Raw genomic sequence first — 17,771 nt, forward strand, 5'->3', positions numbered from 1 at the left:
AAGTTGAGATTTTTCCCCAATTTGTCTATCCTGGGAGCCTGCATTGCACTGTGAAAAATACTCAATGCTACAACTTTCCAGAAGGAGAAGGAGGAGGGAGAGAAGGGAAGAAGACAACCATGAATTCACCTTATCATCAAGCTCTGCCTTTTTCCAAATGTCAACCTCGAGACAAAAGGAACCTCAGGTCAGAACGAGAAAGGCAGAGGAATTTAACACACATTTGTGAAGGGAAGGGGAAAAATACCCCCGTTCAGATTTGGGCAGCAAAAAGAAAACACAGCAATTTCATGGTAGCCTCAGAGGCAGGCAACATTTACCATATGCTGTTACCTCCATTACACAAGGAGATAAACCCTGTGGAGTGAAGGTTGCACCCTCAGCGCACTTTAGATGGTGGCGATTCCTCTTACACCTATGACTGTGTGCTAGGATGTGCTAAAAATGGTGGCAATCTGAATAAAATCCAGGTTTTGTATGTAAATATAGTCATTAATATGCAGGTGCTAAGTAGTAATAGTGCCAGAGCATTAGTGCTTGGATGTGATTCATAATTAGGGTGGTAAAGGTACACTAAAAATCAGTGTTTGCATCTAGACAACACATTAATCAACTCTGTAAGCAGCCAGCTAGAGCGGGATCCTTTGAGGAAAAACCTTACACATTTTGTTTAAAGATTAAAGTTCTTCATGTGTTTAATCAGTTTTAGAGTGTGAAGGAAAACAGGATTAATTACAGTCCCTCCCATCAGTCTCCCATACCAGCAGAGTCACAAACTATGCATCTCTACAGCAAAATGGCCACCATCAGCAGCAGGCACAGGGAACACTACTTGCAATTAAAGAGTTTATTTGGAATCAGAAAGATGAGTTTTAATCAGAAGGAGAATGGAACCTTGCTGTGGGAGCCTTCAGAAAGTGGTTACTGAGCAGAATGGGCCTTTTTCTAACAGAGGGGTCATCAAACTTCTGGAGTGGGTTTTCAGCTTGATTATCTCCTCTGTGGGATGTGGATGAAAATCCTTGTGGGGCCAATTATTGGCATTATTTTGCAGTTATGTGGTGTTTTCATGGCATGTGTCCCTTAATGCTCTCAGAGGGCTTTGCAAGGGGCAGGCAGAATCATAAAATCACAGAATGGTTTGGGTTGGAAGGGACCTTAAAAATCACCTCATTCCACCCCCTGCAATGGCCAGGGACACCTTCCACTATCCCAGCTTGCTCCAAGCTCCACCCAACCAGGCCTTGAACATTTCCAGGGATGGGGCAGCCACAGCTTCTCTGGGCAGCCTGTGCCAGGGCCTCAGTACCTTCACAGGGAAGAGTTTCTTTGTACCATCCAATCCAGTGAATCAGACTCTAAAGGGGGGCTAAAGATGCCAGGTGAAATGATTCTGCAAGAAGGCAGAGAGGAAGTGGTGGACACAGAGCTGCACAATGAGTCACCCCAGACCTCTACAGCACAATTCACTACATCCATCCTGGAAAGCAATCAAACAACTGGGACCACCATCACCTCAGCCTCAGTTGCAGATGTCAGTGAAAGTCACACCTCATGGCTCAAATGTCTGCATGGCTTTGCAAACACTCCCGCCAGCACAGGGGCACTTACCAGCTTCTGAGTAGAACTGTGTCCATTCAAATTCTGACTTTGGGAAAACAGAGACAGGTGGCTCTAGATCCAGGACACCTCCATCCAAATCCTTGAAAAGGGCTTTCCTTGAGCCTTTGCATCTCTTTTCAGGGAGCATGGTGTCTTCAGAGGTTTGTACACTGATAGGTAGGGAAGGTAATGTTATTGTTGGTGGCTTGGAACAGCCAGGAAAGCCTATAAATTTCTATGCAGGTCATTAAAGACTGGCTGCCACAGAGGAAGGTACCTGTAACAAGACAGGGTTGTTGAGGGGAACACATCTCATGTGAGAAAAATATAGGACAGCTGAGATTAATCTTTTTCTAAACAAGGGCCTATATCGACTACAGAAGGTCAGTGTGTTTGGATCACATGCCTAATTTTTGGATCACTAAAGTGCAGTGAGCTGAATTGCTTTTAATTGCAGATTGACTAAAGGTTCAACACAGCTTAAAGGAACTGGTGATCTGAGCATCTCACACCCATGGCAGAATTCAATACAATGAAAAGACTTATACTCCAGAGAAGTCCATGGAAACATTTTCAGATTGCTACATGGATTCACATGAAACCTTGAAGAAAATGCAGAATTTTTTGGTCTCAGGCTGAGAAAACCTGACTGCTGGTACCTTGAATGGGGCAAACAGGTATCAGCAGAGATTTGCAGTAAGGGCAGAGGAACAAAAAGGCCAATTCCCCCAGTCAACCCAGCTCAAAAGAGGCAGAGAACAAAGACCTCCTCTGATCCTGACAGTTCAGTTCTTGACCATCTCTCAACAGATCCAGCATTTCTGCTGGTTAGGTCTACCAACAGGACAAGAAAAGTGCTTCATGGATTTGCTATTTCCCCTGATGTTTCTATTTCCTCTCTTGCTCCAAGGCAATGCTCATCTTCTCTTTGACAGAACACATTGATCAAGATATCCCTTCAGGATGCTGAAGCAGAACAATGCAGCCACAGCCTGGATCAAGCTCAGCAGCTGCAGAGGTGGATTAAATAAATGCATGTAGATATTGCATGAGGAGCACTGGGAGATGTAACCACCCTCAGAGGCTCAGCAGCCTCCCAAGGAAGCATTCAGTAATCCATGTGCATTCCTCATATTTGAAAATCACCAGCTCTTGCACTGGACTGGGTATTCAGCAGCTCACTACCAGCAGAATATTGTGGGATGGATACAAGAGTGAAACATAATGGGAGCTGACAAGTTGGACAGGGCTCAGAAATCTACACGCAAACTAATGCCCAGAGCAGAAAGCAAAAATATAGAATAAAATAAGAAATTCTGGCAGAAGGCTGGAGGGGCTCTAAACATAGCAGTGTGGGACACCTCCAATTATTTTTGACTGGCAAGTGGAGTCCACGCTGGAATTTTTTTTTGCTACTTCAAGGCTTTCCTGACATAGCCTCTGTATTGTGTTCAGTGACTGCAATAAATAAATAGGCATGTGGTTTCCATTGGATGTGGTATGTCTAAACCACTGCAACCAGCAGTGACTTAAGGTTACAGATGAAGTTCTCCCCTCCTTCCTCAACACTCACAGATGATATTCTCCCTGGGCAGGAGCAGTTCTGGCAATCATTTGACATCTCACAGCCTGCCTGGTGCTGATCAACATTTCTGATGTGATCTCGCAGGCACAAATCAAGCCACGCTTCCCCGACCAAAAGGACATTCCCTGTCTCAGGGTTTTTTCCTGGAGGTCCTGACATTTTTTGAAGCCTGAGGCTGAGAAGTCAGAGATGCTCAGGATGGGGGTTTAAGAAATGGGATATGTGAGGCTTGTTTTGCTACACAAATGTCAGGAAAAGGAGAAATCCAAGAGGATTGGTCTGGAGATGCATCTTGATGGAATTTGAAACAAAAATTATAAAAGATTGCCCTAAACTAAATTTGGTGGTGTTTTTCCATTTCTTTTTTTTTTCTGCATTTGAGTTTTCCCGTGCATGTTTGTTTGATGTAGGAGCTTGTTCATTTTTGTCAGACAGGAGCAGTACAAGAACAGAGATGAGGGGAGGATAGTTTCAAAGATGTAGCTGTATGGGGTTTTTTTAAAAAAAAAGATAGTTCAGAATGAAGCATTTTACCTTGTTGGATGAAAGTAGAACTTGTTCTTCTCACTGACATGTAACATCCTTGATGTCTCTGCTGTGATGAGAGGCATGATGCCTAAATGATCAGCATTTGACATGATACAGACATCCCTGTCTTCACTGTAGCAGCTCTTTGTAAAACCAGTAAAGGTGACTTCTGCCAGGGATTAAGAGAAGATCAAGCAAGGAAAAGTGGTTAAAAGAGTGCCATAACTAGAGATAGGAAAGTTGGGGGTTTTTTTCCTGTGATGTTTTCCACGTCAAATTGCTCCCATATATATCTGTACAAATTATTTTTAAATCAGACTAATAGCACTGTTCATAGATCTTCATGTGGCTTTAGAATACTCCATAGCCAAATTATATCCTAAGTTGACACAAAACAAGTCATATCCATAGGAAATTAAATCAAAGGAAATAGTTACTGCGAAAGAAAAGAAAAAGCAAGAGTATTTAATATATTTTCATTTAAATAAGTAAGAACCAGTTAAATAACAACCTGATGTTTTTTCTACTCGCCAGAAATAAGACAGGCAGGGTATGATGACACATACTTGGCTCTGGCACTCAACTCTTGTGCAGCTCCAAAATCCATATTTTGCCATTAATTTTTTGTGAGACTCTGCGCAACTCTACTTGTCTTCCTCTATCTCTCTTATTCTTCAGTAAAACAAGGATAATGAATTTTCTTGCAAAAGTTAATAGCAGTGAGGAATACAGACATGAAAAGCAGTGAGGTATTTAGATCCCACCATTGCAAAGGGTTCTGCTATATGCAAATACTGCACTGGGGACTGAAAAATTCATTTGAAACAAAGATCTAGGATACATAACAGAACTCTACTCCTCTTGTGCAATCCCTTACACCAATAAAGGTCATAATTGCTTCTGTGAGCTGTAGTTATTGTGTTCTGTGACAATCCTATACTGTGATATTCACTTCTCCAATTTGGTATTTTATTTAGGCAGAGGTAACTGTGTGTTGGAGAGATGAATCAATTGGAAAAGTAACACAGAAGGCAGGTAAGTGTGAGGTAGAACATACATTATCACAGGACATAATTATCATTGAATCATTGAATCTAAGAATGGTTTGGTTTGGAAAGGACCTTAAAGATCATCTCATTCCAACACCCTGCCATGGCCAGGGACACCTTCCACTAGCCCAGGTTGCTCCAAGCCCCATCCAGTCTGGCCCTGAACACTTCCAGGTATGGGGCAGCCACAGCTTCTATGGGCAACAGTTATCCTGCAGTAGATTCAGGAAGTGAAAAATATCAAATAATACTTTTTCTTAATTAAACTGCATCAAGTTGTAGAAGAATTCTGTTATCAGCTTCACTGAGGTTCTGATTTCTCACATCCATTTGTGGGAGGTTGCAACTTCAACTGGAAAAACTAAATTAGTGAAGAAAAACAGTAACAGAACAGTCTGGCCAGTGGAAGCAGAAGACCAACCTTTCAGCCTCATGATTCCCAGGGCTTTTGGACAATGACCAGCTTTGTGCCAGGGATCCTCTGGCCTTTGGCTGGGAACAGTGGTAAACGTGGGCCATAAAATCCCAACACGGCCTCTTAGAGGGTAGCGTGGAGGTCGGTCCTGGGCTGTTGCATCAGCTGAGTGAGGCTTGATCCTGTCTCTGAGGCAGTCAAAAGTCGAGCTTGTTGCGACAATGGTGGAGTTTTTAAGTTCTATGAATTCTTTCCCCATGTAGCATTGCTCGGCATAGACACAGCGCACCACTGCCAGGAGTCCCACAGTGTTGTCCACCAGCACCACATTTTCCACGATAACGCTGCCTCCAAGGTGGACCATGACACCATAGTCATAATTCTTATAGGACAGAAAACCTGTGATTCTAGTGCAGGTCTGAAATCCATCTTCCTGGTACAGGTGAAAGCCATGGAGACTTGAATGGGCCACATTTCCACTGCAATATTCTCCATCTAGTGAACACTCCTGGCCCCTGACATGGAAGCCAATTCTCTCAGATCCTGCCACAGCATTGCCACAAAGGGAGACACCAGTGGCCAGGTTCACCTTGATGCCAGCAACCCAGTTTAATGAACCTGCTGGCTGCCTGCTCAGAATAACAAGGTTCCTGATGAGAGAGTGATTTTTCCCTTCCACATCAATGCCAGGTCCAGTGGTGTTGAACATCACATTATCGTGCAACAAGATCCCACTGCTCATGATTTCTTTAATGCCAGCTCCACAGCTGCCACTAATGCTGGATGACACCACTGAGGACTCCTGGGATACATTCCTGAATTCAATAGCAGAAAGCTGAGGAGGCCCAAAGTTCAAAAATTGAATATTTAAGAGTTGAAGAGCACCTGCAATGAGATAACAGGAGTGAAATAAAAGCTCATATTACTTAAGAACAGGTAAGGACAACCATGTTAACAACACTCAGACATAAAATAGCAGGCACTTTTTCAGTGTATTGTAGTGATGGGTATTTGTTAATATATATATGCAAAGTCATAGTAAAATGCCACAAAACACAGAGCAGCCCATTTTAAAATATCTTCTGTATTTATGAACTTTTCGTGGTGATCACGTTTCATACTTGCTGACAGTCAGTTTGTTCTGACTTTCAAGGCACATGTGAATTGATACACATGTTCCTGCACCTCTTTCTTGGGAAGAACCGGTGTGATTGATGAGGACAGGTGAATCTCAACTACCTTCAAACTCCATCCCGCTGGAGTCTGTGAAGTGTCCCACCAGCATCCTCCCAGCACAAGCCACATCCGACTGGATCTGCACGTTCCGTGTTAGGAGCCCAACCTCCGCAGCCAAAGAGATGCGTCTGCCATCTTCTGTGTCATGGGGACGCCCTGGGGAGTTTCAAGAAAGCAAATGTGATAAGTGTCTATCATACCTATAAACCAGGGCTTTGAGGGACATAAATCCTGACAGCTCCTCTGCAGAATCTGCACTGACATTCAGGTGCGTTCCACCCCCAGCACAATCCACGTGCATCAACACAAAACCAGAAAGGCCACCTGCCCATCAAATATTCACCATGCCCTTATATTTTACCAGGATATATCATTTTTAGAACAAGAAGGTGCTAAACCTTTCCCCTGTGGTGTGCAGGTGCCAAAGCAATGAACAGGTTCACACTTCATTTTTTATAAGCTCTGTGTGTTGGAGTTACTCATCAGCACACTGCAGAGTTGATCTCCATGAATTTTCCTCAGGATCAGACTAACATCAATGCCAAAAACCTCTTTGCTACAGAGTCTTGCTTGCGTGTGTTTTCCAAAAAGGATTTTCAAATACCTTTTTTCAATGCCTTTCTAAAGGAGACTTTTGCACAACTTTATGCAGCTGTCTAGCTTGGATTAATCTCAGATGACTTAAGACGCCTGCAGATGTGATTTAGTTATCCAAACTGTTTTTACGCACAATGGAGAGAAATACGTGAATCTGAAGTGCAATTTGTTGTGTATTTCATACACCTGCTTTAGGGGCAGATGAAGTACAAATGAGAAGTATGCATTGTATGTATTTTTCTGCTTTAATTATCAAGGGAACTGAGAGTGACTGGCTCATGTGTGAACATTTACTGCAGGTATCCACATTTGCCCAGGCAAAACCCAGTATTTACCTTTTAATTGTCCCATCAGTCCTTTTTTTCAGCTGTATCTAACAACTGCTGCATTACTCAATGTGTAAGAAGTAATTTCACCTCATGATACATTTATTATACCTACATCAACTAAAAAGGAAGGCCTAAAATGCATAAACTACGGGAAATGAAGTCTAGATGTGCTGTGCTTTGAACTGCACATTTTGTTTGAAAAAGGCAATTGTCATAAAAACTGTGCCATGGAGTCTACTCTTGATTAACACTGTGGATAATTGCAGAACAGAGCTCTGTTCCAAGTGAAGCTTTGATTACTGGTGCAGACATTTAAACATTCGCCATTTAAAACATGATATTTCTGGATCTTTTTATCCATTATACTCATTTCTGTGCCTGTTGGCTGGAATAAAGATCAAATTAAAAAAAAATTTGATATGCACAAAAATCCTTGGTTTGAAGGTTCAGATTTTGACCTCTCAATAAAATTCCTTGGTTTTTGTTAAATAGATGGTAATAAATTTACTGAAATAAAAGTAAATAATTATCAACACTGCATCTCTTTTTCCACATAAATATAGATCCCATGCAAACTACACAAAAAATAGAGCTATATGCAGATTTTATGTTTATTTAGATATTAGTTTATAAATAATTAATTTCATGCCATGGAATTGACAAAGTTTTCTACTTGAAATTTTATGAGTGTAATTACTTTGACACTTGAGAAAAGGGTGGGGTTTAATTGTTTTCCAGGTTTTTGACATGCCATGGAAATTGTGCAAAGGGCCTAAAATCCTACATTTCTTTTTTCCTTTAAAATTTCAGTTACCATCTCTCCCTGTGAGCCAGTTCAACTCGAAACACCAGAAAGTTTTCCCAAACTATTCAGCACTGAATTGATTCTGCTCACAGAAATTCATGTTAGAATCAGCAAGGAAAAAAGTATATGGAGAGAGAAATTAAGATACCTCAAGGAAGTAAAATTGATTCTGCTGAGATATGAAATGGAAACTCAATACTTCAGAAGAAAACTCTCAGAAAAAGGAGAGAAAAATTCCTTACCAATGTGCCTGTGCAGAAGATGTTCATGAATTCTTATATTATGACCATGGACTTCTTTAAGTGTAACTACTTCAGCCTGATGGGCTTCATAGGAAGAAGAGCTGATGACAAAATCTCCACCTTGATCCCAATCTACTTCATCCTCCACAAAAATCCTGTAACCCCATGATATAAACTTAATGTCATTACACTTACGAGAGTTATGCTCACAAATTTCATTAAAAATGAACAGTTTTGCTCAGGGAGATCTCAAAAAAAAAAAAAAAAAAAGAAAAAAAGAATCCACAGGCTATGCTGCAGGAAAAGCCCCTTTAGGGCTCTCTGCAAAAACAGATGTCTGAAATATGTGGGAGGAAATTAATCCTGAAGCATGTATTTCACACCATTGATTAACAACATATACAATACCAGTACAGCATTTCCAGGGCTCCAGCTGCCTCCAAAAGACATGTCGGACCATTTTTGGTGCAAGGAATACCTTACAGAGCTGAAAGTCCACTTTGGATTTAGACAACAATCATGTGCAGGGTAGAGTGGCTGTCTGCACTTGACATCTAAGCTTCCACTAGAGCTGGTTGGTGCAGTCAGTAGTGGGTGGAAGGCGATTCAGTTCTCTGAATTGGGAACTTTGAGCAGGATTTGATTCCCTAAACAAGAGCACCTCTTGCTATCTGAGATATCCCAGGATACCTGACAGATGTGACAGGACTGGTTCCTGGAGCGTTCCTGGAGACAAAGGTGCAAGCCATGGAGGGGACTTAAAGACAGCTCAGACAGACACAAACCCTCTGTTTTGGTACCTGAATGCTGCTTTTGGTAGCTGAACACCCTCTAGGCACCAGCACTTAAAACTCTGCTGGCTATTGAACACTGAGTCCTATATTTAGTTGTTTTAATCTTGAACTGAAGATCCCCTTTTACAGTCAAAGTTGTATTAGTAGTTCAGGGGATTTTTAGCTTCACATAAAGAAAACAAAAGCATTTAGTGGCAGCAAAATGAATAATGATCAGTGTTTATCTCTATTTGATAAACACCTTGTCCTCTTACAGGGTGACTGCTGCTGGCCAGGTGATGATCTAAACTCCTCAGGGAATTACTGAGAAAGGAGAGCACTGAGTGAATTCAGAGAATGCCCCACATGCAGTCTAGAGTGACAGAAGTGCAGAGAGAAAGGAGATTCCTAAAGGGATGTTTTCAAGTTTTTCCAGAGTATCTTTTCACAATATTTTTCAAAGATGAGTAGGTTCCAGATGAGCACTTACAGTGTACAGCACCGGTGAATATTAGTAGAGAAATCCACAAAAAAATTTATGTTGTTTGTTTTTGGAGTTTTTTTTTTTTTGCTTAGAGGAATCACTGCATATCTTCTGAAATGGCAGGAAAGTCCTTCCTTAAATTATGTGCTGATTCATGCTGGAAAAGGATAGAGAGCAGCTCCTCTCCTTCAATAAAATCCACTTCCTTCAGCTTTCATTTTCCTTCAGCTTTCATATTCCAGGACTGACTTACCTATTTCCTGCATCCAAAGACACTAATTCTTAGCTCACTATTTGTAGACTTTTAATGAAAAATAGGGCTTTATTTTTCCTTTCTTTCAACAATGGAAACATTTCTGTGTGCTGCATTTAATGTGCATGAATTGACTCCAAACACTTGTATCTTAGCACCTCATGATATTTCATATAAAATATCTGGGCAGCAGCCCAGATCCAGCCTGGATCCATTTCATCCAAGTGTTCAACTGTCATACTTCAGTCAAGAATCTGCTTACTCTGAGCTCTCATCTTAGTCAGGGAAGGAGAAGAATTTCCCGAGGGTGATCCTAATGTTGCAGGGTTTGGATCAGGATCAGCTACAAAGCAATTCCTAAACAAGTAATCTACAGTGAACACACAAATCTGAGAGATCTCACAACAGATGAGTCCCACTGGTGAGGTCTTTGTGCTTCCACTGCCCATCTTTGCAGTCATTTCCCAAATAATTCCTTCCCTAAATGCTGATATTCCACCTCTACCCAGATGGGAACTCTTCCACTGAGGTCTTGATAGGTCTGGCTGAAAGGGAGGGAGGGAGGGAGGAAGGAAGGAAGGCAGGAAGGCAGGAAGGCAGGAAGGAAGGAAGGAATTCGGAAGGAAGGAATTCGGAAGGAAGGAAGGAATTCGGAAGGAAGGAAGGAATTCAGAAGGAATTCGGAAGGAATTCGGAAGGAATTCGGAAGGAAGGAAGGAAGGAAGGAAGGAAGGAAGGAAGGAAGGAAGGAAGGAAGGAAGGAAGGAATTCGGAAGGAAGGAAGGAAGGAATTCGGAAGGAAGGAAGGAAGGAAGGAATTCGGAAGGAAGGAATTCGGAAGGAAGGAAGGAAGAAGGAAGGAAGGAAGGAAGAAGGAAGGAAGGAAAGGAAGGAAGGAAGGAAGGAAGGAATTCGGAAGGAAGGAAGGAAGGAAGGAAGGAAGGAAGGAAGGAAGGAAGGAAGGAAGGAAGGAAGGAAGGAAGGAAGGAAGGAATTCGGAAGGAAGGAAGGAAGGAAGGAAGGAAGGAAGGAAGGAAGGAAGGAAGGAATTCGGAAGGAAGGAAGGAATTCGGAAGGAAGGAAGGAAGGAAGGAAGGAAGGAATTCGGAAGGAAGGAATTCGGAAGGAAGGAATTCGGAAGGAAGGAAGGAAGGAAGGAAGGAAGGAAGGAAGGAAGGAAGGAAGGAAGGAAGGAAGGAAGGAAGGAAGGAAGGAAGGAAGGAAGGAAGGAAGGAAGGAAAGAAGGAAGGAAGGAAGGAAGGAAGGAAGGAAGGAAGGAAGGAAGGAAGGAAGGAAGGAAAACTTAGCTTCATTCATCCTTGGATGAATTTGGATTCCTTTAGAATTAATCTGTGTTGGAAGGGACCTTAAAGATCATCAACCTCCCCATCATGGTGCAATTTTCTGTAACCTAGTTGTTTGTTTGTTTGTTTGTTTTTTATCTAGACATGATTTAAACAGAGCCCATCACAAATGAAAAGAATAATGCTACTCATAGGAACATTAATACAAATAATAGGAACAGGAGCCACAATTTAGTGTTTGAAAGCATATTTGGGCAAAATACCACCTTTCATTGCCAGGAGCAACATTAGTTCCCAGATGTGTCCAAGGTATTTTAGGATAAGCACTATAAATTTGCACCTGTCCATAAACACCTGGGAAAAAAAAAAAAAAAAAGAAAACCAGAAGGAGATTCCAAAGGTAAAGGGGAAAAGAGGCTTGCGAAGAACTGAAGCAATAATTAAATATATGGAAATATTTATACATATTAAAGTATATTTCTATATTTTATGAAAAGCGTAAGAACAGCACAAAGCCTCCACTCAAAATACAAAGTGAACAAGCAATAAATCATCAATAAAGTAAAATGACCATCACATGTACAGGCAAGAGAGGGGATTTTACCACAGAAGTCTCACTGACACAGAATTGAAGGAATTGCAGACAATGATATCTACCATTAAAAAAAATTATGTAAGTAAACAAATTAGGTAAAAATTCCAGAAATGAAAGATACAAAAAACTATGCAGCTATTATTCATCTTTCTGGGCCATGAACTTTAATTTTTTTCCCTCTGGAAAATGGATCCAAAACCAGAGCAAAAAGTCAAAATACAGAAACTTTTCATATAGATGACATGTCCCAGAAGATTAAACCTTAGCTCAAAAATATGTGCACTTTCGTTTGAGGCTAATCTGTAAAACATAGTAACAGTTTCCACAGTGGTAGATTTGGATATAACCAAAAATTAGTTCCCTATGAAAAGGGGAATTTGTGTTTCATACCAATACTTCCTGGGTGGACATTTATATCCTCCAGACGATCACAGTAAATCCCTTCAGATGCCCGAAGAAGGAACAGCAGCTTTAAATCCCTTTCTAGGGGATGCAGAGAAGAGCCTACAATAAAGACAAAACAGCATCAAACCTACTACAAAGGTATCCATGGCTTCTGTGATGCTGAAAATGGGAGGGAAACTAGGGGGGAAATCCATGTCAATCTCATTTTAAAGGAATATTTAAATGGCTGAATTAATATTTCCTTTCTCAACCTGTTTTTGCCTTTTTGCTCCTTCACAATTTCACCCGTTTCAGGGCAATCGTGTAGCAAGGATGGGGAAAACTGAAAGACTGAGGAAAAAAAGTAGGGAGAAAGAAAGTGCCCAAGTTTTGGTGTGTGCAATGGTGATAAGTCTGCACAGTAAATTGTATTCCAAATTTGCCTTCGTTTCTTTCACCATGGGTAGTTTACAGTTTCAGAAGAAAATGGCCCAGCACTAAACAGACACTAAGGAGGAAAAAGTAGGACAGCTTTTGCCCTGGAGAAATGTATGCGGAGTCCAGTAAAGGAGTTCAGCGTTCCTTTAAAATTAGAGATTAAATCAATTATGCAACAGAAAACTGCAGCAGATGTAGAACTAAAAACTATATACATATCTGTACAAAATTAGCTGGCCTGTCATGTTCTTTTAATATTTAAAAATTACTAGTTTGGAAAAGAGAGCTGATTTTGTATCCTAAAGAAACACTTTGCTTTAAGAGCCTTTTTTTATTTAAGTGAAATCAATAAAACAATTCATTGTTCTCCCACCAGCGTCTGACTGATAACTGAGGATATTTAAATTCTCTGTACAGCTTTTTATTGGGTAAAAGGCAAACAGTACAAGACTTGCATGCTCCCCATCTAACATATCTCACAGCAGTGAGCTCACATATTCTCTGGGGACATGGAGGGAATTATCTTTCTGTGTCCATCGTCCACCAAAACCAGCTTTGATTTCCTTGTTTAAACTCCCATAACTGTAGTTTGGAAAGAGGAAAACCAGGAATTAGGTACAATTTCACATATTTTTTAATCCTGGTTACAAAACACTTACTATTCTAGTTAAGTCAGTTAAAATCCTCTGATATATTCAATTATCAGCTCAGTTTTAAAACCATTTTTAAGTAGGCTTCCAGACTTAACAAGCACATACAAAGGATTGGAAATGGAGGTTTATAGGATGAACTGGAACTTGTCACTCCCTTAAAAGAATTACATCTACATTTAGCTAAAAATCATAAATTTTAGTCCAAAAAAGCACAACAGATTAAGAAATGTTATCCTTGTTAAAAAAAACCAAAACCACACGAATCAAAAATACAGCCAGAGTGAGAAACAAAGGTCATAATAAAACTATTTAGAATGGAAAATAAAATAAAGAAGGGAAGATAATATTCACAGAAATTCTTCAGTGGCTGGAAACTGTAAATGGTAAATGACACAAAAGAACACAGGAGTCATGAATGAGTAGAAAAATTCTACTTCTTTTAAGAATATTTTAAAGAAAAATAGGCTTAATACTTGCTTATTGTCATCAATATTTCCATGGGTTTAAATCCATGGATTTCAGTAACTTGAATGCAAGTGCTACTGGAGAGTTTTCCAGGAAACCCCTTGGACAATTAAGGTGGACTCTTCAGTAATTTTGGGATCACTCACAATGTCTGAGAGCCCCTGAAGAAAGCTAATATTGTGCCAATATTTCAAACAAAGATAAAAGTAAGAGCCCCAGGTAATTACAGGCCTGTCAACTTGACACTGATTCTAGGGGAAAATAAATAAAAATGGAATGTCCAACTCTGAACACAATTAATAAATCATTAAAGGTGGGTGATACAATTAATGCCAATCAACCTGCTTTTATAGAAAAAAAGGTCCTGTGAAACTTCCTTGTTATTGTCTCCTAATGAGATTACAGGTCTAGTTGATAAAGGTAATAGCTTTGATATCATATAATTGGCTTCTCCAAGGCACTTGACTTAGAAGCACAAAACTTTGTGATTAATAAACTACACAAGTACAGCAGGAACATGGCACACACACTGATTTACAACCCGAGTGACTGGAATGGGGACATGGACTCAAGCAGGTCTGGTTCTGCAAACCCAGTGGAATTCAATGTTTTTTTAGGGACCCAAATTGTGTGAAGATACTGAAAGTAAGCAGACAAACTGACACAAATGGGGAGAAAAATTACAGGGATGGTCTAGGAAAGTCAGCAGAAATTTTGAAGAGAAGAATTAGGAAAAATGTGAAGAATGCTCTAGGGGACCCTTCTTGAGCAGGGTGGTTGGATTAGATGACCTTCAGTGATCCATTCCAACTTTACCCATCCTGTGATTCTCTAATATTGAAAATAATAAGGCAAGAGGTCTTGAAAAGGTAAGGATCTCTCTGGAAATGAATGGAGAAGAAAGAAAAACTAAGGGAAGAGCTGAGTAGGGTCTCAGATACATACTTTGGTGTGGTGGCCTGTTAACCCCCTAATTCTGTACTTTCCCCCTGCTCTCTGCCCTACCCCTGGCCACTCCCTCGGTTTCTCCCTATTTGTTCCTGTACCCCAACCCCGCCCAGGGACCGCCCCTGGGCCCTTGACAAACCCACCCCACACTCAGAGCGTGTTGTCTCTCTACCTCTGAACGTCATGGGGGCAAGATGTGATTAAAGCCATCTCAAACCCATGAGAGACCCTTCTCTGCCTTCTTTACCATCTACTGTGTTGTAACCCTGCTAGCTGCCGGAGCCAGATCACAGGGCTGTCCGAAATGGACTCCAGGATGCAACAAATTGCATGGCCCTAGGAAACCCTCGCTGAGCTTTCAGGCTGCAGCAGCCTGCTAGGCAGAGTCCAGCAGTTACAATACTTTGCCTAAGTCAAAATAGATTCCAGCAGAATGGCCTATGAAAATGAAGATATGGAAGCAGCATCTACCTTAGCTTACCCATAAGGGGAATCCAAAATAGTTGATGGACACAGGTCACGGGGGTTGGGTAAGTTTCATGACCTTATGAAGTAACTGGCTATAAAATCACAGCTCTTGTAATAAGTAGTTTTGTTAAAACTCTCATTCTGCCATAAACAACAGGAATTGTGATCTCTACAACACATAAGTGAATGATCTGGGCTTTCAATATCCTTCTTTGGACTTTGGATGTGAAAACTTCAGGTTTCTTGTCCCACTTTCCTGTGGTGAGCAAGTCCTACACAAGACTACACCAAACTGCCCAATTCCCCATCCAGCACAAGACGAGCAGGAATGGGTCCCACTTCATGCTCCTACTCCTGCTGGAAGCCTTGGCAATTTGATGAGCAACCTAATTGATCATAAAGTCAGATAATAATGTGCTGATGGCAGAGAACCAGGAAAAAAGGGTACTTACAACCTGGAAATTACCAAAAGCTGGTGGAAATGTCCAGTGAGATCTGCAGAAAAGGTCAGGAGGCACTAAAGACAGAGGCTGGGCTCCCTCAAACACAAGTTCTTCCTGTTGCACTACACAGTGCAAAAACCCCCAATCATATAGGATAATCCTGTGTTTATAAACAACCTGTGCTGTTAATAAATTCACCACTGATTACACACCGTCCTGAAGAAGTGTGAGATCCAAATGTTGGGATTGTAACACGGATCTGTTAGCGCGGTGGTTGCAGCTGGTTCATAATCCTTCAACAGGTCTAGCCTCTGGAGAGGACAAAACCTATTATGTGGAAAAAAGGAGGGAAAAAAGGAGAACAGAAATAGAGATATGTTTTTTCTGTCCAGATTTTCATTTATTTTGGACTGTGGTCTGGATCTAGTTTGTTGAGTTTCAAAAGCATTTTCCATTGTTTTCATATTTCAGTTCTATTCCAGATGTTCCTCCTGACAGATTTTTGCTGTATTGTTTTGGGTTTTGTTCCATAGCAAAACCCATTCAATTCTTTCCTAGAACAGTGGGTGTTTCCTCCCTTCTCTTTTTTCCATAACATGACACTCTGCAACAGCTGTTGCATATAAGAGTAACGAAATCTCTGAGATAAGATCTCCTCCCTTCACTGGCAAACAGACTTTGCTGAGTATCTTGCTGGGACCATCTCCTCTATCTCTGTTTCTTGAATCCAAAACTTCTTGGACTCTAACTACCCAGCTATTTTGAAAACTGTGGCATATTGTCACTAGAAAGCCTGAGGAGTTTATACTCATGGTCAATACACAGCTGGACAGTCATCTACCACTGGTTCTTCTTCTGGAGCTTCCTTCAGGTGTTCAGGCTGCACTCTGGAAAGTAGATGGAAAAGCAGCCAGACAAGGAGACCTCACTTTGTTTCCTCTTTCTGCCAAATGTCCAGAAGATTTCAGAACTTCTCAGTTCCACAGCTCCACAGCTGTGGAGTAGGAACCAACAGGCAGAAGTGCAGGATGAATGTTTGAGGAATAAGCGGTGGGACACGCAGGGTGAGATCTGAGTTCCGGTGCCCTCCAAATCCTCTCTGGAGGCTGGCAGATACAACACAGGGATAAATGACTGAACAGTGAGGTTTTTAAGCAGAAATTGCAGGCAGGGGGAGACAACGTAAGGGTGCCCAGAACAATAGAAAATCTTTATAATTAGGCAACTGAACCATGTTTCCAGGGAGAATCTTATACCTACATTCAGGTTTCTTAGTGTAGATTTTCTCTAGATACCTCTATCTACCAGTCCCACTGACTGCAGTGGCTCCACTGGCTATATTGAATAGATCTCTACTGGAACAGCAGCTCATGTGCTGGTGTCCACATTGCACCTAAATTCAGGTGTCTTGAACATGTGAACCAAATTCTTACCTACAAGGTGCAATCAGTTAAAAAAATACTGAGTTGCTTGGAAAGAGTAAAAAGACAACAGGCAGATGCTGAAAGGTTTTCTGAAGGGGATGCAGAGGGTTCAATGAACTTTTCAAACCACTTTTTTTTCTGTGATTGGGAATGAAAATACATCTCGTTACACCAACAGAGTCCCTTCTTCATGCAAGTTGGACAGCTGTGCAGGGATGATATGTGACTGTAGTGTGGGACTCAGCCCACAGCTAAAGATGGGACCCACACAACAGAGGTGCTGGAGAAGTTGGAAAAGACATAAATTGGTGAAACTCACTGGTGCCCTAATTATTGTTATTTACTCACTGCTAACACATGGCCACTTAATGAAATACACCGATTTACCCTTTGACAAGTCAGTATGGGGTTTTCCTTGAAAAAAGGGGGAGTAAATGCATTAGAGCTCTTACCACAAGCAAGGTAAGAGGCAGTTGAATTGTCTGGGGTTCCCTCTCCAGACAATCAAGCCATGAGCTAATGATGTCCTTAGGCTTTTTGCCTCCAATGAGTGACATGACTGACAAGCAGCCATCACGAGATATGCGAAAGAAAGAATGTGACAAGTTGAAACTAAAAAGAGAAATCCTATCTGGATAATTACTTGGCAGAGCTCTACTATAAAAAGCAAAAGCAGCCTGCCAGCAAAGAGCAGCTAAGTGCAGTTTAGTTCAGGATGAGTCCAGTGGATCAATGTGTGCCAAGTGAACTT

At 41.2% G+C, this 17,771-nt stretch overlaps 1 protein-coding gene across 1 annotated transcript in view; it reads right to left on the reverse strand.

Annotated features, from left to right (window-relative positions):
* PKHD1 (PKHD1 ciliary IPT domain containing fibrocystin/polyductin) overlaps nucleotides 1–17,771 on the reverse strand; it is a 237,594-nt gene that overhangs the window by 66,285 nt on the left and 153,538 nt on the right. Inside the window, exons 53-59 of the mRNA XM_039569948.1 lie at nucleotides 12,188–12,301; nucleotides 11,469–11,556; nucleotides 8,389–8,543; nucleotides 6,419–6,571; nucleotides 5,186–6,064; nucleotides 3,722–3,884; nucleotides 1,612–1,772 (exon numbers count right to left, since the gene is read on the reverse strand). Coding sequence (XP_039425882.1) covers nucleotides 1,612–1,772; nucleotides 3,722–3,884; nucleotides 5,186–6,064; nucleotides 6,419–6,571; nucleotides 8,389–8,543; nucleotides 11,469–11,556; nucleotides 12,188–12,301 — 1,713 coding nt within the window. The remainder of the gene's footprint in view (nucleotides 1–1,611; nucleotides 1,773–3,721; nucleotides 3,885–5,185; nucleotides 6,065–6,418; nucleotides 6,572–8,388; nucleotides 8,544–11,468; nucleotides 11,557–12,187; nucleotides 12,302–17,771) is intronic.

This window comes from Corvus cornix, chromosome 3, assembly GCF_000738735.6.
Source record: "Corvus cornix cornix isolate S_Up_H32 chromosome 3, ASM73873v5, whole genome shotgun sequence".
In the NCBI taxonomy this organism is placed as follows: Eukaryota; Metazoa; Chordata; class Aves; order Passeriformes; family Corvidae; genus Corvus; species Corvus cornix.